This window comes from Ranitomeya imitator, chromosome 7 (genome assembly GCF_032444005.1).
Source record: "Ranitomeya imitator isolate aRanImi1 chromosome 7, aRanImi1.pri, whole genome shotgun sequence".
Classification (NCBI taxonomy): Eukaryota; Metazoa; Chordata; class Amphibia; order Anura; family Dendrobatidae; genus Ranitomeya; species Ranitomeya imitator.
This window is the reverse complement of record NC_091288.1, coordinates 192,221,636-192,247,298: the sequence shown is the minus strand read 5'-3', so window position 1 is coordinate 192,247,298 and position 25,663 is coordinate 192,221,636. Positions and strand designations below refer to the sequence as shown.

At 48.0% G+C, this 25,663-nt stretch overlaps 2 protein-coding genes across 4 annotated transcripts in view; one reads left to right on the top strand and one right to left on the bottom strand.

Moving 5' to 3' along the window:
* ADAP1 (ArfGAP with dual PH domains 1) overlaps positions 1-8,223 on the top strand; it is a 116,517-nt gene extending 108,294 nt beyond the window's left edge. For both annotated transcript variants that reach the window (XM_069734266.1, XM_069734267.1), the window contains exons 8-11: positions 2,178-2,240; positions 2,988-3,059; positions 3,576-3,804; positions 4,704-8,223. In XM_069734266.1, coding sequence (XP_069590367.1) covers positions 2,178-2,240; positions 2,988-3,059; positions 3,576-3,804; positions 4,704-4,732 — 393 coding nt within the window. In that variant the 3' untranslated portion in view covers positions 4,733-8,223. The remainder of the gene's footprint in view (positions 1-2,177; positions 2,241-2,987; positions 3,060-3,575; positions 3,805-4,703) is intronic.
* A 2,295-nt stretch (positions 8,224-10,518) lies between these two features.
* GET4 (guided entry of tail-anchored proteins factor 4) lies at positions 10,519-20,550 on the bottom strand. Of its 2 annotated transcripts, none has more exons than XM_069734268.1 (9): positions 20,334-20,550; positions 18,051-18,129; positions 15,905-15,986; positions 15,020-15,169; positions 14,802-14,940; positions 14,590-14,730; positions 13,712-13,787; positions 12,807-12,879; positions 10,519-11,261 (listed from the first exon to the last, which is right to left on the bottom strand). In XM_069734268.1, the coding sequence occupies exons 1-9, from the start codon at positions 20,483-20,485 to the stop codon at positions 11,170-11,172; spliced, it is 984 nt and encodes a 327-aa protein (XP_069590369.1). In that variant the 5' UTR covers positions 20,486-20,550; the 3' UTR covers positions 10,519-11,169. The 2 variants fall into 2 exon arrangements, with proteins under 2 accessions (XP_069590369.1, XP_069590370.1); XM_069734269.1 differs by lacking the exon at positions 20,334-20,550 and adding an exon at positions 19,707-20,078.
* Between the last annotated feature and the right edge of the window lie 5,113 nt (positions 20,551-25,663).

Genomic DNA, 25,663 nt, shown 5'->3' with positions numbered 1-25,663 from the left:
TTGCTGTTGTTCTTTGCTCTTGTTCTTGTTCTCTGCTCTTGTTCTTTGCTCTTGTTCTTGATCTTAGAAATATTCTCAAATAATTACAATTAGTTTTTATCTATCTTTATCTTGGAGATGCATTGATAACCCTTGATATTGGTATCCCTGGAGAGGATTATGAAGCAGATCAGACACACTGGGTGTCCAAAAAATAAGCTCAAGTTGATTGTTTATTTTTAAGGGGGTATTCTCAAGATTGGAAGTTATCCCTTATCTATTGGATAGGTGATAATTTCCTGATCGTTGGGTGTCCTACCGCTGGAAAACTGAGTTTCTGAAGAGCCTCATGTGAATGGAGAGATCATGCTCACTGCCGCTCCTTTCATTCTTAATTTCTCTGCCGGAGATAGCTGTTTGTTTTCAGCACTCCCAGAAGATTGAATGGAGCGGCGTTGGGTATGATCGACCCATGCTTCATTCTCCGGGTGTCGGTGGTGGTCCCAGCGATTGGGAGCCTCCAAACTTGATAATATATCCTTTTATTGTTTGCAAGATTTGCAGGTAAATCTGCAAGCGGCCATTAACGATGAATTTCTGAAGCATGGTGATAAGAGGTAAAACCACTTTTCAGAAGCATTCATTGATGCTCTGGGAGAATTCACCCTAAAGACTCAGGTTGGATTTTTACAACTTGCTTGTCGCAGTTGCAGTACCCTCAGGGTCGTTATTCAACCATATTCACTTGTATTGTGGCTTAATAGTGACACTTAGCAAATAGTGATGAGTGCAAGTGGTCGGACCCCCCACCTCGCCGGTGAATAAGTGATAAGTGTAAATGTTGGGAATAGACCTTTAACTTCCATTCAATTCCCCTTTCGTAAACATAAAGTTAGTGTGTGATTCCAATATGGCTGCCTGTGCTTAGCAACCAATCACAGCTCAGCTTCAATCTCTTCTAGTGCACTTGAAAAATGTAAGCCGCGCTGTGATTGGTTGCCATGAGCAACGAAGATAGTGTTTTTTTTCTTTTAGGGCAGATTCCATAAATGTAAGGAATTATTTCTCTTCTAGAGGCAAAATCTGCTCCATGAAAGTCAAATGAGCCACACACAAGACATTCCCTTTAAGAGTTAAGTCAGAGGGAGAGCTCAGCCTGATAACAGGGTCCAGAGTCCAGACATGGACACCGTCAGCGCTGGGTGATCTGACCGTACACACTGTGTGTAACCTCTCACATCAGCCCTAATATGCTTCACTACCACCCGTAACCCCACAGGGGTGACCCCGCAGTCTGGGTCCGGGGAGGGACCACCCATACCTATTATAGTTATTGCCATACCTTATTTCTTCCATAAATGATCACCGGTTGTCTCCGCGGCAGAATAGATCTACTAGGTTTTGGCAAAAGAATCCGCTCTCCTACTGACTGGCGTCATGGTAGGGTCCTGGGGCCTCTCTTGGGATACAAATCGTGGCCCAAAAATGTAAAAAAAAAAAAAATATATATATATATATATATATATATATAAATAAAATAAAAAACAAATAAAGTAAAGACGCCCGCGCTGACCGCTTCAGCCAGTCCTTACATATTATTTATCAAGGGGGCAAAATTGAAAAAGAGACCTGTTTTAATATCTATATTGATGTCGATGTACAAAACTTAAAGAATAGAGGGGTATAAATTGAAAAACGTTTTTTTTTTTTACTTTTTGCACTTTTATATCTCCCAAATGCAGTAAAAAAAGAGTAAAACAAAAACAAAACACAATTATGATGGTGGCACAAACAAATAAAAAAATGAGGGCCTCTATCCTGATAAAAATCTCTAAAAGTGTCTGGTCACTAAGGGGTAAAGAAGGATGTGATACAAGCTATGAGTACTGCACAGTTTATCCACCGGGGGGCGTCATTCTGACATTTGTTGTTTTCAAGAACATCGGATCAATTTTGATCAGCGCTTTTAATTTGTTTTTGATCCGGGTGAACATTTTTACCACCCATGTGACTCCCATTTTTTGGGGGTGTCTGTTTTCATTATAGTGTATGGTCTATAGACTATAATGGGGCCCAGAGATAAAACGGATAAAACACTGAAGTGTGAATGGGAATAGATTGTACATTAATCCATTATCTGGTCAGATGAGCATATCTATGATTTATTGATTTATTCTGTTTTTTTTTTTTCCTACCAGTTGGTGCCAAAGCTGACAAGGAACTTTCTCAAAGAGGGATTTATGGAAAAGACGGGGCCAAAGGTAAAGTAAATGGCATAATCCTGATAGGGAAAAATGTCATTGAGTCTAATGGGGAGAATGGAAATCTAATGAGGGCCAAAACGTGATCCTGCAATTCTAATAGTCCAACAGCAGAAAACGAGCAGTAGGGAAGAAGAATCTGTCCCCGAGATGCTTCCCAAGATGGCAGGACAAGCGCCCCACACTGGAAGCGACCACACATTACTGGCCAAGGTTAAAGGGTTTGTCCAGGATTAGAGGGACGTAGCTGCTTTCTTCCAAAAACAGCACCACCCCATCTATAGGTTGGGTGCGGTATTGCAGCTCGGCTCCATAGAAGTGAATGTAGTAGTACCACACAGATGGGGGTGGCGCTGTTTTGGAAAAAGGTTGCCATGTTTTTTTTTTTTTTTTATCCTAAAGCCCCTTTAAAAGTATTAAAGTTTGAAGAATCTGGTCTGGATACATGAACCAAGTGCTGGCAGTGCCGTGTTCTAGTTTTTTACGTCTGTGCTCCTGGGCCCACAGTGACCCGGGCTGTGGGCATATTAGAGCTGATGGATATTGGGGAAGACATAGCTACAGTAGAGACCCCGTGCACTTCTATGGGACTCGCTCTATGAATAACACAGTATGGCATTTCTGCCCAGAGTATTCCTTTAAGACCATGTTAATTGGAGTGATGATGATGATGATGATGATGATGATGATGATGATGATGGAATGTTCTCCCGCGGCAGTGTCTGATATACATGTCTGTGTTCCCAGCATACTGAAGGCTTTAAGAAGAGATGGTTCACCCTGGACGACCGCAGACTAATGTACTTCAAGGATCCAATGGTAAGAATGTGTGTAATGGAGTGTTGTGAGATCCGGGACACGTGGAGACGACCCCGGCAATGACCTTCATCACTAGCTCCTCCCCCTCCATAGAACCTTATAAGCACCAACTGTCATCTCCTATCTCAGTAATGGGGAGATCTGTGTTCACTGGAAACCGTTCCTTCCATGAATTGATAATGAATGATCCGTCCTGGTGGAGATAGAAGCCGATTTCTCTGATAACATATTCTGCGGAGTTTCTTATTTTCATGTGCGCCATTGATTTCTGAAAGCGACGGTTACCGTCTAAGCAAAGGACGAGTGATCTTTCTAGAGAGGTGAGAATGCTCAATCTGGAGGAACAGGACCATGTGACTGTGAATACTTTATGGAAACTTATGATTTTTGTTTGGGATTTTAACTATTTAGTTCCCGTTCAGGCCAGTTGGTGAGAACTGCCGCATCCTCCGGCCAGCGATCCTCATAGACACTGGTGTTACTGGTAAGACTGGTCTTTTGTTGTCCCCCTTCCAGGACGCCTTCGCCAGAGGAGAAGTGTTTATTGGGAGCACCGAAAATAACTATAAAGTAGAAGAAGGCCTCCCTCCCTCCACACAAGGGAATCACTGGCAGTACGGCATCACCATTACCACGCCGGACAGGAAGTTCCTGTTCACCTGCGAGAGCGACCCGGAGCGCACAGAGTGGATCGCCGCCTTCCACAAGGTCCTCAACAAGCCGATGCTTCCCCAGGAGTTTGCAGGTCAGAGCACTTTACTAAGGGCACAGTCCAGGGGATACGAGACCACTCTGCGCCGTGCCAAACCACGTAGATGCCATGGTCATTGTACATCACAGCGACTAAGGGGTTAAGCTACGGCTCCAATAGCCATGGAGTTCCTGCTGTGTAAAACAGCCGGCACCCCTTGGGTATAGAACGGGCTGACTACATACCAATCCTCCAAATTTCTGCTGAAGCCATATCCCACCTGTCAGGAAATGTGGGTGGGCCAGGCAGGGGACGAGGCCGTTCTTTACCAGGTTTCCCCACCTCACGTGCTCCATTTATAGGGGTCTTGGCTCCATTTCTTTTTTTACACCATTAAGGGGGTAATCTCGAGTTTGGAGGTTATCCTCCATCTGTAGAATAAGGGATAATTTCCTGATCGCTGGTGGGTCCAACTGCTGGGTTCCCCATTGATCCAGAGAATCCCATGTAAATGGAATGGTGGTCCATCATGTGCGCTGTCATTCCATTCATTCTTATGGTGGTGATCAGCCGAGCGCTGCCCTCGACTGTCTTCAGCACTCCTATAAGAATGAATGGGGTGGATGTACTCATGATCGATCACCGCTCTATTCATACAGTTCTCTGGATCGGTGGGGATCCCAGCAGTCAGACTCCAGCTATAGAGAAATTAGCTCATTTCTATGGATAGGGGATACCTTCCAAACTTGAGAATACCCCTTTGAAATCAATGTTAAAATTTAGTCTGCCTGTATCCACCACTAGGGGGAGCTCACTCTCTATCTATGTATACAGCCTCTATTAAACGCATTGTGCGGAGGGCCCCCTAGTGGCAGCAGAGAGAATTAGCTTTATTGAACTGCCCACAATCAGGGCACCTTTTTAATCCTGTGTCTCTTTTATTTTTTTTACAGTGGAAGCTCATTTTAAGCATAAACCATAGTACAAGACATTTCCACAAACATTTATGAAAAGGCAGAAGGAAAGCGAATCCATGAAGTGTGGTGGAGAAGGGAAAAACCCAATGATAATTGTGAATATGATGGCGATGAGCCCATCACCAGCTCGGCCGAACCAATACGTACTGTCCACTACAGCTGTTCTGCCAGGACTGAGCTCATCAGCATAACGTCTGTCTTATGTCTCGTGCCATATTGTGTGGGCGCCGCGGTCCGGCTGACAGGTGACCATTCCTGCGTCCTCATCCTGCATTCATCGTGTTCTTAGCGTTAGATTTTGGAGAACTTTTTACCAAATGGACGGATTTTATCACTGAAGACCCCAAGACGAACTCCCGTCCCGAGGCTTCTCCTCTTGTGCCATGAAGTTGTAACGACGGCGAACCTCTCCCGTCGCATGAGACGAGCGAAGGATCTGACGCGCCTCTTATAGCAAACCTTCATTTAGGCACAGGAAGCTTTTTACTCTCACGATCCAGGTTTTCTATCGGCTCCATAACCCTCGATGTGGAGACGTTCCACCTCCAGAGACGGATCATAAACGCACGTCCTTTTTTTTTTTGCGTTTCGACATTATGATGCTTCATCAGGGGGTCAGCGGTGGAACTTTTCGAGCAGGTGGAGAGAAATGACCTGTTCATTTTAGGAATTGGCGCTCATAAACCAACGCTCTCTCCTGACTTACCTACATGGAAACTTGATGTAGAGCTGGTACCTTAGTGATTGCTGCTGATATGGAGGAATTGCAAAATGGCAGGAGGACCAAGGTTTTGGAAACTTTGGTTAGGACGGTGATGTGACAGTACAAGATCTGACATTTCTGTTATACCCAAGGCTCACAGGTTAAGATATATCACTGTATAATCCTTCAAAGCTTGGAGGCCGCACTCTTAAAGGGAGCCTGTCACATTTGTCATGCGGTCCCATCTTTAGCAGCATGTAAAAATAGAGTAGGAGGAGCTGAGCAGATTTATAAAGGGTTTTGTGGGGAAAAATTCATTATACCTTGTATTTTATTCATTAAAATGAGCCGTCCGTGCATGACTGTGCTGTCAATCCTTAGATAGGACCGCCCACTGGACACCCGAGCACCGAAAGAGCAGGAATTTAACTTCTATTGAATCATTTCCCATGAAGCTATATAACAATCTGCTCAGCTCCTTCTACTTTATCACATGATCTGAGCAGATCAGACACCGTCGCCAATATGACAAGTTACCTTTAAGTGTTAGTGTAGTGGGTTATGTCTATTTTTGAGGCGATTGTCCATCTTTTAACATCATTTCATTTTTAGGTTCAATATCTTAGGTGGATTAATTTCTAAATATATCTTTACAGCGGTTGGAGCTACATATCCCGAACAGACATAGAACTAAAGTATAGAATTATGGCTGCCTGCACCCACAGGTAACCTCCTAAGCTCCTCTAGTGGTGGCTGCAATGTACAGTATATAAGAAGCTGCTGCGCTCCATCTAGTGGTGGTTGTAATGAATAGCATGCAGTAAGCTCCTGAGCTCCCTCTAGTGGTGGCTGCACTGTATAGTATACAAGAAGCTCCTGAGCTCCTTCTAGTGGTGCCTGTAATGAATAGCATGCAGTAAGCTCCTGAGCTCCCTCTAGTGGTAGCTGTAATGATCCGTATACAAGAAGCTCCTGAGCTCCATCTAGTGGTAGCTGTAATGAATAGTATGCAGTAAGCTCCTGAGCTCCCTCTAGTGGTAGCTGTAATGATCCGTATACAAGAAGCTCCTGAGCTCCATCTAGTGGTGATCGGAATGAACAGTATGTACATTAGACAACCTGAGCTTGTTATTGATAGCTGTAATGAACAGTATGCAAGAAACTCCTGAGCTCCATCTAGAGGTGGATGCAAGGGACAATATACGGTAAGCTCCCGTGTCCCATCTAGTGGTGGCTGCAATGACTAGTGTGCAGTAAGCGTCTGAGCCGGCTCTAAGGACTGCACTATACTGTATACATTATGTACCTTTGCTCTACCTATTGATGGCTGTAATAAACAGTATACAGTAATCTTTTGAGCTCCCTCTAGTGGTAGCTGCAAGGAACTGCATGCAGTAGGCTCATGAGTGCCCTCTAGTGGTGGCTATATTGAACAGAATACAATAGCGTCCTGTGCTCCCCCTAGTGGTGGCCGCAGGCAGTCAGGTTTGCGCATAGTTGTGTACTGGAAATATGGAATTATAACTACAAAAATATAACATTCCCTTCAGGGTTTTCCATCACAGCACATAAGATAAGATGCACAATACATACAATGTAGTAAATCCTATTCTCCCCTTCATTGTCTGCTGCGGCAGCTCCCGCATATTAATGAGCTGCATTTCATCAGGTATCACAAGCCAATTCATACAAATAAACATAATAGTGGACAGCCCCTTTAAGTGGAAGTCCTTTACCTACTCATGGTGGAGCCTGTTTAGTTAAAGGGATGTGTCCACCATCGCAGCCAATTCCTATGTGTCCATGTGCTAAAACGATGGCAGAAGGACCAATGCAAGTTAATATGGTCATTCACATTAATCTTTTTTATGATAGTCTGCGTGTAAAAAAAAAAAAATGTAAAAAAAAACAAAAAACTCGCAGCTTGCACTACTTTGATCCTTTTTTTCGGACCAGGCTCACCCATTACGCTCAATAGAGAGGGCGTTAAAACAATAAATTAATAATACAGGCACCAGCCATACGTTATGCTACTGCAATCTTTAAAATAAACTGTATAGGGAAAGTTATTTATTAAATTGGTGATGTAAAATGCAGACGTCATACCGATGAACAAAGCGTACGCACAGATGACAAGATTATTTTTTCCTTTTTGTTTCTGTGTTCGTAGGTTTTACTTTCTGCCTCCATCATGGTCTTAAAATCTCACTGTAGTGATCACTACTCAGTTTTCTGCAAGTTTCTATTTCAGCCACTAGAGGGCGCACAGGCGTTCTGTGTTATGGCTCCCTCTAGTGGTGAAAACAGGAAGCCAGCATTTTTTTTTTTTTTTGCTACAAATTCCCTGCATAGACAATGTGCCAGGGAAAAAAAAAAGATACTATACCTTAGGTTTTTCCTTACTTTAGTCATTGATGTAAAAGAAAAAACAAATAATGCGTGGGTCATGCAATATATTGATGTATCATAAAAACCTGCGGTCTCTGATATGATGTGAGATGCCTTCCATGTGTTATAAATCTACCCCGCTGTGTAAATGCATTATTATTAATTTTAATCCAATTTACTAATCTAATATTTGACTGTCTGGTACATGTAATTAAGCACAGGCTCAGCCGGAGGGAGGATATACGCCGGTCTTGTATATAGCATGTTATGCCATCCGCTGCGGCGCCTCTGGACTGTGACATAGGATTTGGGCTCAGTGTTTGTAAATGGTCATTCATTATGATGTACACACTTTGGTTGGTCCCAAATGTAACTCTGATCAATAAATTATTACACTAAACCTGTGATTGCGCCCCCTGCTGGAATAGATGAATGATTGCCCGCTGTCTTCTGCATTATAAGGCGAGGGAGGTTACAGGAGGCGCCAGACACGAGGCGATCCTATGGGTTCACAGTACACCAATAGACTGTGCGGATATCAATAAATTGGGAATGAACCCGATGAAGTACATGCTCAAGGATGGGCGCATATACAATTTTTAACAACATTATTCACTGCAAATTAGGGTTATTAAAACCATGTATAAACTTATCTGCGATAAACCAATGAAACAGGAACATTGTATGTAGCCCAATATAACGGATATAACAAGGGGGTTCTCCAAATTCAGCACTAAATGCCTCTTATAGGCGAAGGCAACACAGTGATTTTGGCCACAAGTCACAAAAAAAATCCAATGGTTTGGCTTTTTTGTAACTTTCTTGTTGCAGCACCTTGCAGATCACAATGTGACCCCATACCCTTGCATATCCTGAGATGTAACAGCGATATAAAGCAATATTTTACAGTAGGGCCTGTGTCACCCTGCCTATCTATAGTGAAGAATGGGGTTCGCCTAGTATTGCTTACAGTGCAGCATGGTGGTGGCTCGGTGATATCTACAGTAAACCATGACTATGGCTCTGTGGTGCCTACAATGAAGCATGGTGGTGCCTCAGTGATGTTTACAGTAAAGAATGTGGTGGCTCCGTGATGTTTACAGTAAACCATGACTATGGCTCTGTGGTGCCTACAATGAAGCATGGTGGTGGCTCAGTGATACCTATGGTAAAGCATGGTAGTTGCTCGGTGATGCCTACAGTGAAGAATGGCGGCAGCTGAGTGATGACTACAGTGAAGCACGGTGGTGGCTCATTGATGTCTATAGTAAAGAATGTGGTGGCTCAGGGATGTTTACAGTAAACCATGACTGTGGCTCTACGATGCCTACAATGAAGCAGGGAGGTGGCTCATTGATGCCCATCATGAAGCATGGCGGTGGCTTGGTGTCTACGGTGAAGCATGGCAGCCGCTCAGTGATGACTACAGCAAAGCATGGTGGTGGTTTGGTGATGTCGACAGTAAAGAATGTGTGGCTTGGTGATGTTTACAGTAAAACATGACTGTGGCGCTTACAATGAAGCATGGTGGTGGCTCAGTGATGCCTACACTGAAGCATGGCAGTGGCTCGGTGATGCTCTCCAGCGGTTTTGCTTTCTCTGTCACTAGAAACCTGCAGTGTGCGGAGAAGACGGATTCAATCAAGGATCAGGAAACCCTAGGAGTAAACATGTTTCTATCAGGAAGCAGAAGATTTCACACGATAAGATCTTGCAACAGGACAAGGATCCCAAGCATACCTCACAGTTCACCAAGGCTTGGTTTCAGCAAAACTCCTGGAAGATTCTGGAAGTGGCCGTCACAGTCGCCTGACCTGATCCCCATAGAAAACCTTTGGTGGGATTTGAATAAAGCATTTACAGCAAATCCAAGAATATTCCTAAGCTAGAAGCCATTGCCTCCACAATGGACTGAGAAATGGACGCTGCTAAAAGCTGATTACGGCTATGCATCGTGTTTGCAGCAGGTTATAACAGCCAGAGGGGCTCCACTAAGTGCTACATATGCTTCCCACGAAGAGGTGAATAATTCTGAGAATCTATAAAAACTCCCCAGCACCCGGTCTCATCTATTCACCCACCTTCCCCTATGGCAGACTTGGGAACCTATGCAAAATCCTTAACCAGTTCAGCACCAGTCACATTTTTGCATCCATGTGACCCTTACAATATTTCTGGAAATAACATTTCCTTCATTTAAAGGAAGAAAAAAAAAATATGGTGAAAAATATATATAAATATATAATTTTCACCCCCCCTGTAACAATACCACTCTTGTCCATGGTGTCTGCCATTGCAGATCAGCTTGATACAACTGTGCAGGTTCCAGGACCCGTCCTTCCGAGGCACTTTTGCCTAGCAGATTCGGGTGAGGTCCAGGCTGCTCTTCTCTATGCTTCAGATTACGGAGCGTGCAGCTTTGTCCCCTCGGTTCCTGTATTTAGGATCGTTGCCTATTGCTTTGGGATGTTAATTGACCACGGCGCTGACATTTTAGAGACAGATTCTGCAGTGTAAAGTATTGAGAAACCTAATCAGTCAGCGCTGCAGTGCCGGACACACAGACAGGAGCTTTCCTAATCTCCCATAATCCAGGAAAGATTGGAGCTGAGACTTCTATACCCGACGTAGGTCATACAAGAATTTCTGCAAGTCTTAGTAATTCTAGAAGCAGGAAAGACAAGTAGCGGCGGCCGATCATAAGATACACTGTATGATTTATTCCATAGCACTGCATTACTCTGTCCCACCGATTCCAGCACTTCTCAATGACAGTTTCAGTGCCGACGTGACGCCCCGGTATTGTACTGAAGGGAGGGGGGGAAAAAAAAAATAAAAAATCACTGAAATCGGTAATAAATATTGCATGTTAAAAGAAAGTCCACCGTAATTAAATAAATTGAAAGAGGTGTTTATATTTGCGGTGCCCCCTAACAAACAAGATATTCACATGATGGCGGCGGGGAGGGAGAAGTCCCAAATCCTCATGATAACACTTAGCGCTCGGCTGTGACATTAAGCTGCGGACGAGTGACGTGATAGAGGAAGGTTGATCTGCTTGGCTATCACATTGTAAGGAAACCATGTGCTTGGCATTCATAGAAAGAATAAAAAATATATATATAGCAGAGCCGGGAAGGTTCGCCCTATTCACTATTCCTTTCAGCTACCCCACCGGGACATCATTTATTTAGCGTAATCTTCCGTCGTCGGGATGAGAGGACAGCTCGTTACGGCTGCTCACAAACGACTCCTCAAAGACTCGGAGACCATGGAATGAAGTCTTTTGGGCTCCAGGTTTTGTTTTATTGTTCTGAATCATGCAGCTCCTAATCAAATATTCGCTCTGGCTCAATCTAGCTCGATGGGACTGCTGTCATCCGGCCCGTCGTCCACGTCTTCATCCTCATCCCCGGCTCCCATTAGGCTATTTAACAGGTTACCTATAGGGAAAAAAAATTATATCAAAAATTTAAAGACACCAATGTCATTATTATATTTATGGGGAAAGACAAGGATGTTTGAGATTAATAAATATATATATTTGTCTAAGGGTCACTTCCGTCTTTCTGTCTGTCTTTCGGTCACGGATATTCATTGGTCGCGGCCTCTGTCATGGAAATTCAAGTCGCTGATTTTGCCACGACCAATCAGCGACGGGCACAGTCCGGCGGCAACATGGCCGCTCCTTCCTCCCCGCAGTCAGTACCCGCTCCATACTCCCCTCCAGTCAGCCCTCACACAGGGTTAATGGCAGCGCTAACAGACCGCATTATGCCGCGGTGTAACGCACTCCATTAACGCTGCTATTAACAACTGTTTTACTATTGAAGCTGCCTACGCAGAATCAATAGTAAAAAGATGTTAAAAAAAAATAAAAAATCATCATATACTCACCTTCCGGTGCCTTTCCCGCTCCTCGCGATGCTCCGGTGACCGCTCCATGCATTGTGATCTCGCGAGACCGCAATGCACTCTTGAGACCGGAGCGCGCGAGGAGTGTCGGTAACAGCTTCCTGGATCCAGGGGCCAACGGAAGGTGAGTATATAACTATTTTATTTTAATTCTTTTTTTTTTTTAACAGGGATATGATGCCCACATTGCTATAAACTACGTGACTGGGCAATATACTACGTGGCTGACATGCATATTCTAGAATACCCGATGCGTTAGAATCGGGCCACCATCTAGTGTATGTATGTATATACAATTTTTTTTTTTTTTTTTAAGTTTTCTTCATTAAAGTGGTTTTCCGGTGGAAAAAAAAAAAATGAAAATATCCACTGGATAGGTGATAATTTATTGGTGGGGGTCCGGCTGCTGGGAAACACGCTGCATGCTCAACCGCCACTCCATTCATTCCCTATTGGGCTGCACTCTGCTTTTTTCCCAACAGTCCCGTAGAGAATGAATGGTGTGGTGGTCGGGCGTCCAAAAATTGAAATTGAGCAGGAATAAAATTGCTCTTTTAATGGGTGCAGACGCCAGTACGGCCAATATTTGGTTCTTAGAAGACCCTGATCAGACAGTATTGTTAGTGCAACTTGGGCACAATGTTGGCCTCAGTTACAGCGGAAATGAGGCGTGGAAAAAAAATAAAATAAATAAACTTTCCATAAATACATAACACCTCATGAGTCCACGTTCCATCCACCATCATCATCATCAGACCCCTGCAGAATCACTGGCCGGCACGTGACTACTGAGGCCAGCCATTCTGTATGGGAGTCAGACTCATGATTGCGGTGGGGTATTCAATGGATAATATATTTACTTTTCTAAAAACTACCCTTTAACATGACCCATAGAACAACTTCGGTCGAACACGTGCCCACAAGCAGCACAGCCGCGGCGGACATTGTCCCATTCATACCAAACACAGGCAGGAGCGACGCCATTTCATGGGAGAATGAAGAGTTAATTCCCCCAATTCTGGAAACCCCATAGACAGCGGTGTATATACGTTGTGTGTTTAGAAGACACTCACCTAATAATCCCCCATAGGAAGACGACTGTTTAGGAGGTACACCAAAGAAAATCTGTCCTATCCTGTCCAAATACTGCAAGGAGAATAAGAGGAGAAGCTGTGACCGGTGTATTCACATGTCAGAACAAGGATCTATACATGTTACTTATAGGGGACAGACCTGAGATGTGCACTAGATGGCGCTATGTGCCCAGGATAGTCCAATATTCCATCACTGCCCACAATTACCAGTTTAAAGGGGTTTGGTCATATATAGATCCAGCACTGGACTGGACAATCGGAGAACCGGGAAATCCTCCGGTGGGCCCTAGCAGGCACTACACTGCAGCTGTTCACTTACTATTTACAGATAATGATATGAGCCGAGAATAAGGAAGATTATAAAATCATTGCACCCCACAATTGAGCATCTCGCTGATCTGTCAGGTGATCACTGGATTTTTTGGGATGGCTCGATAGTTGGGAATGATCATTCCTATGAATTCTCATTCCCTGACGAGACATAGAGATAAGGGCAGTCTGAAGTGTTGGTCCCACTTGTGCATGGTGGGCCCCCAGAATAGGCCCACCGAAGAAAAATCAAACTACTTGCCGTATAGATCAGTGGGGTCTGACACCTCGGACCATCTCCAATAAGTGATCAACTCCGACAGCAGCCGGATGCCAATAGTAAGTGAATAGGATCTGTGCTGCAACACCGGGCAGCAGATCTGATCAATGTCTACATCCAGCAGCCGCCGATGGTTGGGGGGGCTGCCTGTCGGACCCCCACTGACCACATGAATCCACAACATTGATGTTACCGCGTAGATCTGACCTAATGGCTGTTGAATATTTTAGTGAAGTGACTTCAGACTGTATACGGTTATGTATATGGACTGCACGGAGGATCCGCTTCCACCTACCTCATTATACATAGGATCTCTTTTTAACGACGGCTGATACTGTTCACACAATACTGTAAATACGGTTAATTTCCCACTGGGAATAAAGAAAAAGTCAATCAATAAATAAAAAAATAAGTCAATCAATAAAATATAAAAAAAGTCAATAAATATAAAGTAAAATAATAAAAGTCAATTAATAAATATAAAAAAGTCAATTAATAAATATAAAAAAGTCAATTAATAAAAAGTCAATTAAATAAAATATAAAAAAAGTCAAATAGTAAAAAAGGCAATAAATATAAAGTAAAATAATAAAAGTCAATTAATAAATATAAAAAAGTCAATTAATAAAAAGTCAATTAAATAAAATATAAAAAAAGTCAAATAAATAGTAAAAAAGGCAATAAATATAAAGTAAAATAATAAGTCAATTAATAAATATAAAAAAGTCAATTAATAAAAAGTCAATTAAATAAAATATAAAAAAAGTCAAATAAATAGTAAAAAAAGCAATAAATATAAAGTAAAATAATAAAAGTCAATTAATAAATATAAAAAAGTCAATAAATAAAATATAAAAAAGTCAATTAATAAATATAAAAAAGTCAAATTAATAAAAAGTCAATTAATAAAATATAAAAGTCAAATAAATAATAAAAAAGGCAATAAATATAAAGTAAAATAATAAAAGTCAATTAATAAATATAATAAAGTCAATAAATAAAATATAAAAAAGTCAATTAATAAAATATATAAAAAATAAATACATTTTAAAAAAATTATATATGTGTGTGTTTTGGATTAGTGGAGACACAGGGCTGCCCTTAGGATGGCGCCTGATAAATGCCGCACTATGTGGCGCTGGTCTGCTGCCCCCCTCCTACAGCGAGACCTACCCCTCTACAGCCAGTAGTAAAAACCAAATGAAGTTTAAAAGGGGCTGCACAAATGGAGGACCCCCCTCTATGGACGGATGCTTCTCCGTGTACGTCGTGAAGACCACTGAAGCGCTTGATTTATTCTTTAAACAGAGGAACCTGGAATAATAAGAGACGCCATTAGCTTTTCCCACCGCGTAGCGGAGTGGTCACATAAATGGCGGACTTACTGCAGGACCGCCTGGGCCACAAACATGTCCACCTCGCTGCGGTAGCCTCGGGTGGAGGAATATTCTACCAGCATGTTGGCGCAGCCTTCCCCGTCGGAGGAGTGCAAGAAGTGGTAGCGAGATTCGTAGTAGTTCTGCTCTGGAAAAGGAGACAGAACCATCAGGGGGGTGCAGACTTCTGCTCTGGAGCCATTACTTCCGCCACTCCTGTGGCCTACCTTTCCACAGTGTAATGGCCAGTAACTGATGCAGCTTGGGGTGACCCAATTTCCCGGATCCTCCGGTCGACCACTTCAGGGCTCGGGAAACGAAAGCCACTCGCTCCGGAGAGTTCGGATCCATCAAACTGAACAATTTGGCCAAATTTTCTGCAGAAATCAAGAGAAAAAGAAAACGACAAAAATGAAGGTTAAAAGGCAGATAAGGTATCGAGATCAGCTGATGTGGTGCGGGTTAGGAGCGATCATCCCAGCGGAAATCCCCCAGCATGCCCTGGAAAGAATGTTCTCTGGTGATTTGTATTCTGGGAATCGTCTTTACTCCGGGCACTGAACTGCACAATGGAGGCTCAACTAAGCTGTTTGTCTACTGCTTGGAGATGAACGTCATCAGCATTGTGATTACAGCTCTGAAGTACAAAAAAAAAAAAAAGTTGCTGCATGTCAGAGTGTGATCCAATATTCAGATCGCACTCAGCCATGCAAGTGAACGAGTCTGTGAAAACCATCGGACTGCACTCAGATGACATCTGAGTGCAGTCTGATTCACACGCATTGTTACAATAGAGAGATTTTTTTTCTCCATCTTCTCCTCACCTGAAAGAATCGGATCACACTATGATCAGAGCGTCATATACATAACCGGCCCGAGAAGAAGTTACGGCCGTCTGCAGCGGCCCTGATTCTCAGGACTGGCTGGACCCCCAGCGATCAGAAAGTGATGGCATATCCTAGCAATGAACCCTAATCTTATAGGACGGCAATATCCCTTTAAGGAAATCTATTTCAAACAGAGAATAACAAAGTGACATTTTCTGACCCGGAACAATGAGACCTGGTGAGAACATGACACAAATCAGCGCAGGAGTCGCTGCCAGCACTCACCTAACAATTCCTCCGTCACTTTGGCTTCGGATTTCTCCAGGGCTTCCAGGACCAGCATGGACAGGTCGGCCGCGCTGTTTTGCTTCAGGGGACAAAAAAAGATGAAAAATGTAAAGTAACAGCTCTGCTTATCGGAGGCTCTGGACACACAGAGCGCGACTCCATCTTTAGCTGGATCTTACCGGCACGTAACGGGGCTGTTACACGGGGAAAGTGTACAGCGATTCCCGAAAACAGGGACTTATCGTTCTATAGGTACCTGCCAGCGCTGCCGCCTCCCAGGTAACAAGCGCAGCACTTACAAACTCTGCTATACTGCTTGCAACCGCTGCAGCGAGATCACTGGAGGTGCTCAGCCACACCGTCTCCTGACCCCCAGCCGCGCCACCTCCCGACCCCCAGCCGCGCCGCCTCCCGACCCCCAGCCGCGCCGCCTCCCGACCACCAGCCGCGCCGCCTCCCGACCACCAGCCGCGCCGCCTCCCGACCACCAGCCGCGCCGCCTCCCGACCACCAGCCGCGCCGCCTCCCGACCACCAGCCGCGCCGCCTCCCGACCACCAGCCGCGCCGCCTCCCGACCACCAGCCGCGCCGCCTACCGACCCCCAGCCACGCCGCCTACCTACCCCCAGCCGCGTCGTCTCCCGACCCCCAGCCAGCGCCGCCTCCCGACCCCCTACCAGCGCCGCCTCCCGACCCCCTGCCAGCGCCGCCTCCCGACCCCCTGCCAGCGCCGCCTCCCGACCCCCTGCCAGCGCCGCCTCCCGACCCCCTGCCAGCACCGCCTCCCGACCCCCAGCCGCGCCGCCTCCCGACCCCCAGCCGCGCCGCCTCCCGACCCCCAGCCGCGCCGCCTCCCGACCACCAGCCGCGCCGCCTCCCGACCACCAGCCGCGCTGCCTCCCGACCACCAGCCGCGCCGCCTACCGACCCCCAGCCGCGCCGCCTACCGACCCCCAGCCGCGCCGCCTACCGACCCCCAGCCGCGCCGTCTCCCGACCCCAGCCACGCCTCAACTATATGCACCAGAAAGCGCACAGTCCAGACCAGTGGCCCACCATACCGCCGCCTCACACTGATCTTCAGGAGTGCACCGTCCCCCGTAAAGCATGGAGCCGGGAGGCAGAGGAGCGCTGCACTCCTGAAGGTGAATAACTAGAGGCCTTTAAACCACAAGATCTGAACAATTCTCATCCACCATCTGCAGAAAAATGGCGCGGATGTCTATACTCGCAGCGTGTCCCTTCATTCTGGAGACTGTCACCGTGGAGGTCACCATTTGCAATCCATGGGGTGGAAGTTGTACATCTATGACAACATTCTCAAGAAACGCACATTTTTTTTGCTGTGAAATCGCTGCTGCATTTAAGGGGGAATCTGCAATTTAATTTTTTCTGTCCCATGTGCACATGTATTTAGAAGGATTTTCGCATCTCATAAAGTGACAGTGTATCTCCAATCCCAAAAATTACAGGGGTATTCCCATCTCCAAGATCCTATTCCAGCGTGCCGTAGGTGTAACAATAATAATATTAGCAAATACCTCCAATTAGAAGTGTAGTTTAGTTCTTCTGATTAGCTACATCACTCACCCCATGTGCAGGCATTGCAGTAGGTTAGGTATCCATGGTTATGACCACTAACAATTAACTGTCACTTTATAAGTGGTCATAACCATGGATAACTAAGCTGCTGCAACACCCTGCATAAGGGGTAAGCGACACAGCTAATCAGAAGAACTAAACTACATTTCTAATTGGAGGTATTTGCTAATATTATTACACCTACTACATATTGGAATATGATCTTGTAGATGGGAATATCCTTTAGGAGACTGTAGAGCATAGTGACGCGTGGGCCACCAGTGTTGTAGGCTGATGACTAGCCAGGAGCGCATGCTCTGGAGTTGGCAGGCTAACTGGATCCCATCAGCCCCAATCCCCCAGTTCGGAGCAGTGGCGCGACCATGCTGTGGTCGGAACGGTCGATCTTTGGGAGCGCACTGCTGCCACAGCAAGCAAGGAGGCAGAGTAGCGGTGCGCTCCTGAAGAGACAAGAGAACGCTCCATTACATATATTGTACCGCGCTCCCGATAATGCCGCCGCTCATCACATCACCGATAAATAATACGGAACATGTGCTTACCTGTCCATGGCTGAAAAATAGCAGAGCCCCGGAGTACATCAATTCTCTGGCCTCCGCGTGTTTGTTCTGTGACATGTATCTGCAACACAAGGAAACCGGAGATGTAGAGGAGACGCCGCGGATCACGACGGGGCCGGGTGCGATATTATACACGCCGCGCCATGTGACCGTGGAGTCGCATCAACTATGGCGGGAACGAGCCGCAGCCAGGGGGGAGGATAATGGGAGCCGACATGTCACAATATCATCACCACTCCGTCACCCCAGATCCGCTCCTGGGATCTACACGGTTTCATTACCACGTCATTTAGTGCACCGCCATCTTCAGAAACCCCATGGAAGTGAATGGACAGAAGTTCCACCCCCATCACACAATAGTGGTTATGTCCGAACCCTTTAATTACTTCTCTTCCATTCAAAAACACAGATGACCCCATCAACGTCAACGGGAGTCACCGAAAACAGATGTCAAAGCACGATGGCTTCGGTATAAAAAGTGATTGTCAGCAGCGGTACAGCATGCCCGTCCATCAATAAAAACGATTCCTTTTTTGTAGAGATCCGATGTGTCAGTCATGGGAAATCTAGGGTGAAAACTATATGCAAATCAGGCTGGAAGTGCACTGGGGGCGTGTCAATCCTCTGACTTCTCTCAAGTACCTTGGCACGCCCTCAGTGCACTTCCAGCCTGATTTGCATACAGTTTCTATCCTACATTTCCCATGACTGGCACTTCGGATCTCTACAAAAACATATATCACTTTTATAGGCGTATGAGCCATATACAATAAAAACATGCTGACAACAAAAACAACCCAAAACATTCAGTCACAATCCAAAGGGGTGACAAGCCAGGCAGAGCATGTCAGAGTGAGGAGACTTGTAGGCCATGCATGCTCCTCTGGGAATTAAATATGCAAATTGTCTCTTTAGAGAGGAAGAGGACTAAAACTATAGCGCCACCTATTGGAAGCAGCGATAATAAAAGTCAATATCGCCCCTATAACGAGCCTTGTCACATGACTTGGGATAAAAGCCAAACCAGAATTTCAATTTGCAGTGTTTCGGGCTATTGCTCCTCATGAGTGCAAAGTATGAGATCCGATCTGGCTAGGTGAGAGGCTCCGGACTTCACTCTTCACCAGTAAAAACATTACCCCTTAGATCCCAGTCCATTGCCTCTCACCTAGCCAGATGGGATCTCATACTTTGTGCTGATGAGGGGCAATACCCCGAAACACCCTTGAAGTGCAGTCCTCTTCCTCTCTCAATTCACCGTCCATAAACACAGGTGGCGCTGGTGAGGCTCTCGGCACTTCGGCCTATGCAGAGTGATATTAACGTATCGTCAGTTATTTGCAGAGTAACATCGGAAAACAGGTCGGTCCGGTGTGATAAAGCCGCTCATCAGGTTATAGGGCGGGGAGAGACGGGGACAGGTCTTGTATAGTGACATCATACAGGGTTAGTGATCCAGGAATGGGGGACGGGACCCTCTACACAGCCGCGGGCCCAGCAGGTTAACCCCTTAGATGCTGCAGTCAACAACAACTACAGCATCTAAACAGTCAGCCCCGTTTACACAGACGTTCTATGGACAGAACCGCTGCCCGCTATAGTCGACGGAGCCCCGAGACACGGGTCATAATCAATCACCTTCTCTTGTAGGAAAACCTGAGGTCGGTGTAGGCCCCTGTGCACATTACACGGCGTCATCCGTCCAGCGCTCGCCTCTCCCATACAGAGCAGCGCCGTCGTCTTCTCTATGACAAAAGCCGCCGCCAGAATCTCTGCCAGTGGCCAGAAATCAGCCAGGGCCAATTGTTACCCCATCAGTCTTCCTTCTGGGGGAGTGCTCATTTGCATATTTATGTCTGGGCCCCCACAATCCTTTGCGGCGCATTGGGGGCCCCACATGTCAGGCCTCGGGCTGCAGCTGTCCCCCGTAAGTCACAGTCCTAGGCCCAAACAATAAGGAGCCGGATTCCGGGCTGTGCAGGACGAACCCCATAGCAACTACACACCGCCAGCCAATCAGCGGCAAGGAACTAGTTGTCACAACTTGGTCAGGTGAAAGGGTTAACCCACAGTGCTCAAAAGATTGACACAGCACGCAGCCAATCCGCAGCCAAACTATAAAAGGCCCCGCCCTTCTGCCTAGCAACCAGAACGCCATCAGCCAATCACACCTCACTTAGGGAAAGACGGGCCTTAGAAAGCTCTGGAACGTTGGGAGTCCGGAGGAAGAATCGTGGAATAGCAGAAGCCCCTCCCCCTACGTACCTGAAGAACAACGTGCGGTACATCTGGTGGGCCTCATAGTAGTCTCCCTTCTCCACGCTGGCCCGCAGCTTCCCCTCTACGCGCTGCACCCCGCCTCGGTTCCGGGCGCTGCCTTTGGAGCCCTCTTGCTCCGCCATTGCAGCAGCCATCATAGGGACGGCACACAGACGTCACCTGAGCTGCGCAGATCAGCCCACCCGCTCGTGCCTCTGTCGTACGGATGCCGAGCGCGGGCCAAAAAAGATAAAATGGCGAACGCTCCAGATTGTCACGTGACCCGGGCGCTGCCGCTGATTGGTGGAATTTTCACATACTGCTCCCATTTCATCCTGCTGCGGTCAGAAGAACGTCCTGGGCCTCTCAGCTGTGTACAGCATGCTGCGCTCCGCCCGACCACGGAGACCTGTGACCCTTTACTAGCCAAGCATTAGGCGCTCCGCCCGACCACAGAGACCTGTGACCCTTTACTAGCCAAGCATTAGGTGCTCCGCCCGACCACAGAGACCTGTGACCCTTTACTAGCCAAGCATTAGGCGCTCCGCCCGACCACGGAGACCTGTGACCCTTTACTAGCCAAGCATTAGGTGCTCCGCCCGACCACAGAGACCTGTGACCCTTTACTAGCCAAGCATTAGGGGCTCCGCCCGACCACAGAGACCTGTGACCCTTTACTAGCCAAGCATTAGGTGCTCCGCCCGACCACAGAGACCTGTGACCCTTTACTAGCCAAGCATTAGGCGCTCCGCCCGACCACAGAGACCTGTGACCCTTTACTAGCCAAGCATTAGGCGCTCCGCCCGACCACAGAGACCTGTGACCCTTTACTAGCCAAGCATTAGGCGCTCCGCCCGACCACAGAGACCTGTGACCCTTTACTAGCCAAGCATTAGGCGCTCCGCCCGACCACAGAGACCTGTGACCCTTTACTAGCCAAGCATTAGGTGCTCCGCCCGACCACAGAGACCTGTGACCCTTTACTAGCCAAGCATTAGGGGCTCCGCCCGACCACAGAGACCTGTGACCCTTTACTAGCCAAGCATTAGGGGCTCTGCCCGACCACAGAGACCTGTGACCCTTTACTAGCCAAGCATTAGGTGCTCCGCCCGACCACAGAGACCTGTGACCCTTTACTAGCCAAGCATTAGGGGCTCTGCCCGACCACAGAGACCTGTGACCCTTTACTAGCCAAGCATTAGGTGCTCCGCCCGACCACAGAGACCTGTAACCCTTTACTAGCCAAGCATTAGGCGCTCCGCCCGACCACAGAGACCTGTAACCCTTTACTAGCCAAGCATTAGGGGCTCTGCCCGACCACAGAGACCTGTGACCCTTTACTAGCCAAGCATTAGGTGCTCCACCCGACCACGGAGACCTGTGACCCTTTACTAGCCAAGCATTAGGTGCTCCGCCCGACCACAGAGACCTGTGACCCTTTACTAGCCAAGCATTAGGCGCTCCGCCCGACCACAGAGACCTGTAACCCTTTACTAACCAAGCATTAGGTGCTCCACCCGACCACAGAGACCTGTGACCCTTTACTAGCCAAGCATTAGGCGCTCCGCCCGACCACAGAGACCTGTAACCCTTTACTAGCCAAGCATTAGGGGCTCTGCCCGACCACAGAGACCTGTGACCCTTTACTAGCCAAGCATTAGGTGCTCCACCCGACCACGGAGACCTGTGACCCTTTACTAGCCAAGCATTAGGTGCTCCGCCCGACCACAGAGACCTGTGACCCTTTACTAGCCAAGCATTAGGCGCTCCGCCCGACCACAGAGACCTGTAACCCTTTACTAACCAAGCATTAGGTGCTCCGCCCGACCACAGAGACCTGTGACCCTTTACTAACCAAGCATTAGGCGCTCCGCCCGACCACAGAGACCTGTGACCCTTTACTAGCCAAGCATTAGGTGCTCCACCCGACCACAGAGACCTGTGACCCTTTACTAGCCAAGCATTAGGGGCTCTGCCCGACCACAGAGACCTGTGACCCTTTACTAGCCAAGCATTAGGTGCTCCGCCCGACCACAGAGACCTGTGACCCTTTACTAGCCAAGCATTAGGGGCTCTGCCCGACCACAGAGACCTGTGACCCTTTACTAGCCAAGCATTAGGTGCTCCGCCCGACCACAGAGACCTGTGACCCTTTACTAGCCAAGCATTAGGTGCTCCGCCCGACCACAGAGACCTGTAACCCTTTACTAACCAAGCATTAGGCGCTCCGCCCGACCACAGAGACCTGTGACCCTTTACCAGCCAAGCATTAGGCGCTCCGCCCGACCACAGAGACCTGTAACCCTTTACCAGCCAAGCATTAGGCGCTCCGCCCGACCACAGAGACCTGTGACCCTTTACTAGCCAAGCATTAGGGGCTCCGCCCGACCACAGAGACCTGTAACCCTTTACTAGCCAAGCATTAGGTGCTCCGCCCGACCACAGAGACCTGTAACCCTTTACCAGCCAAGCATTAGGCGCTCCGCCCGACCACAGAGACCAGTGACCCTTTACTAGCCAAGCATTAGGGGCTCCGCCCGACCACAGAGACCTGTAACCCTTTACTAACCAAGCATTAGGCGCTCCGCCCGACCACAGAGACCTGTGACCCTTTACCAGCCAAGCATTAGGCGCTCCGCCCGACCACAGAGACCTGTAACCCTTTACCAGCCAAGCATTAGGGGCTCTGCCCGACCACAGAGACCTGTGACCCTTTACTAGCCAAGCATTAGGGGCTCCGCCCGACCACAGAGACCTGTGACCCTTTACTAACCAAGCATTAGGGGCTCCGCCCGACCACAGAGACCTGTAACCCTTTACTAACCAAGCATTAGGGGCTCCGCCCGACCACAGAGACCTATGACCCTTTACTAACCAAGCATTAGGCGCTCCGCCCGACCACAGAGACCTGTGACCCTTTACTAGCCAAGCATTAGGGGCTCTGCCCGACCACAGAGACCTTTGACCCTTTACTAGCCAAGCATTAGGGGCTCTGCCCGACCACAGAGACCTGTGACCCTTTACTAGCCAAGCATTAGGGGCTCCGCCCGACCACAGAGACCTGTGACCCTTTACTAACCAAGCATTAGGCGCTCCGCCCGACCACAGAGACCTGTAACCCTTTACTAACCAAGCATTAGGGGCTCTGCCCGACCACAGAGACCTTACCCTTTACTAACCAAGCATTAGGGGCTCTGCCCAACCACAGAGACCTTACCCTTTACTAGCAAAGCATTAGGGGCTCTGCCCAACCACAGAGACCTTACCCTTTACTAGCAAAGCATTAGGGGCTCCGCCCGACCACAGAGACCTTACCCTTTACTAACCAAGCATTAGGGGCTCCGCCCAACCAGAGACCTTACCCTTTACTAGCCAAGCATTAGGGGCTCCGCCCGACCACAAAGACCTGTAACCCTTTACTAGCCAAGCATTAGGCGCTCCGCCCGACCACAGAGACCTGTGACCCTTTACTAGCCAAGCATTAGGGGCTCCGCCCGACCACAGAGACCTGTAACCCTTTACTAACCAAGCATTAGGCGCTCCGCCCAACCACAGAGACCTGTAACCCTTTACTAACCAAGCATTAGGGGCTCCGCCCGACCACAGAGACCTGTAACCCTTTACTAGCCAAGCATTAGGAGCTCCGCCCGACCACAGAGACCTGTGACCCTTTACTAACCAAGCATTAGGCGCTCCGCCCGACCACAGAGACCTGTAACCCTTTACTAACCAAGCATTAGGGGCTTCGCCCGACCACAGAGACCTGTAACCCTTTACTAGCCAAGCATTAGGAGCTCCGCCCGACCACAGAGACCTGTGACCCTTTACTAACCAAGCATTAGGGGCTCCGCCCGACCACAGAGACCTGTAACCCTTTACTAACCAAGCATTAGGGGCTCCGCCCGACCACAGAGACCTGTAACCCTTTACTAGCCAAGCATTAGGAGCTCCGCCCGACCACAGAGACCTGTGACCCTTTACTAACCAAGCATTAGGGGCTCCGCCCGACCACAGAGACCTGTAACCCTTTACTAACCAAGCATTAGGGGCTCCGCCCGACCACAGAGACCTGTAACCCTTTACTAGCCAAGCATTAGGGGCTCCGCCCGACCACAGAGACCTGTAACCCTTTACTAGCCAAGCATTAGGGGCTCCGCCCGACCACAGAGACCTGTGACCCTTTACTAGCCAAGCATTAGGCGCTCCGCCCGACCACAGAGACCTGTAACCCTTTACTAACCAAGCATTAGGCGCTCCGTCCGACCACAGAGACCTGTGACCCTTTACTAGCCAAGCATTAGGGGCTCCGCCCGACCACAGAGACCGGTAACCCTTTACTAGCCAAGCATTAGGCGCTCCGCCCGACCACAGAGACCTGTAACCCTTTACCAGCCAAGCATTAGGCGCTCCGCCCGACCACAGAGACCAGTGACCCTTTACCAGCCAAGCATTAGGGGCTCCGCCCGACCACAGAGACCTGTAACCCTTTACTAACCAAGCATTAGGCGCTCCGCCCGACCACAGAGACCTGTAACCCTTTACTAACCAAGCATTAGGCGCTCCGCCCGACCACAGAGACCTGTAACCCTTTACTAACCAAGCATTAGGGGCTCCGCCCGACCACAGAGACCTGTAACCCTTTACTAACCAAGCATTAGGGGCTCCGCCCGACCACAGAGACCTGTAACCCTTTACTAACCAAGCATTAGGGGCTCCGCCCGACCACAGAGACCTGTAACCCTTTACTAACCAAGCATTAGGCGCTCCGCCTGACCACAGAGACCTGTAACCTTTTACTAACCAAGCATTAGGGGCTCCGCCCGACCACAAAGACTTGTGACCCTTTACTAGCCAAGCATTAGGCGCTCCGCCCGACCACAGAGACCTGTGACCCTTTACTAGCCAAGCATTAGGGGCTCCGCCCGACCACAGAGACCTGTAACCCTTTACTAACCAAGCATTAGGGGCTCCGCCCGACCACAGAGACCTGTAACCCTTTACTAACCAAGCATTAGGGGCTCCGCCCGACCACAGAGACCTGTAACCCTTTACTAACCAAGCATTAGGCGCTCCGCCTGACCACAGAGACCTGTAACCCTTTACTAACCAAGCATTAGGGGCTCCGCCCGACCACAAAGACCTGTAACCCTTTACTAGCCAAGCATTAGGCGCTCCGCCCGACCACAGAGACCTGTGACCCTTTACTAGCCAAGCATTAGGGGCTCCGCCCGACCACAGAGACCTGTGACCCTTTACTAGCCAAGCATTAGGAGCTCCGCCCGACCACAGAGACCTGTGACCCTTTACTAACCAAGCATTAGGCGCTCCGCCCGACC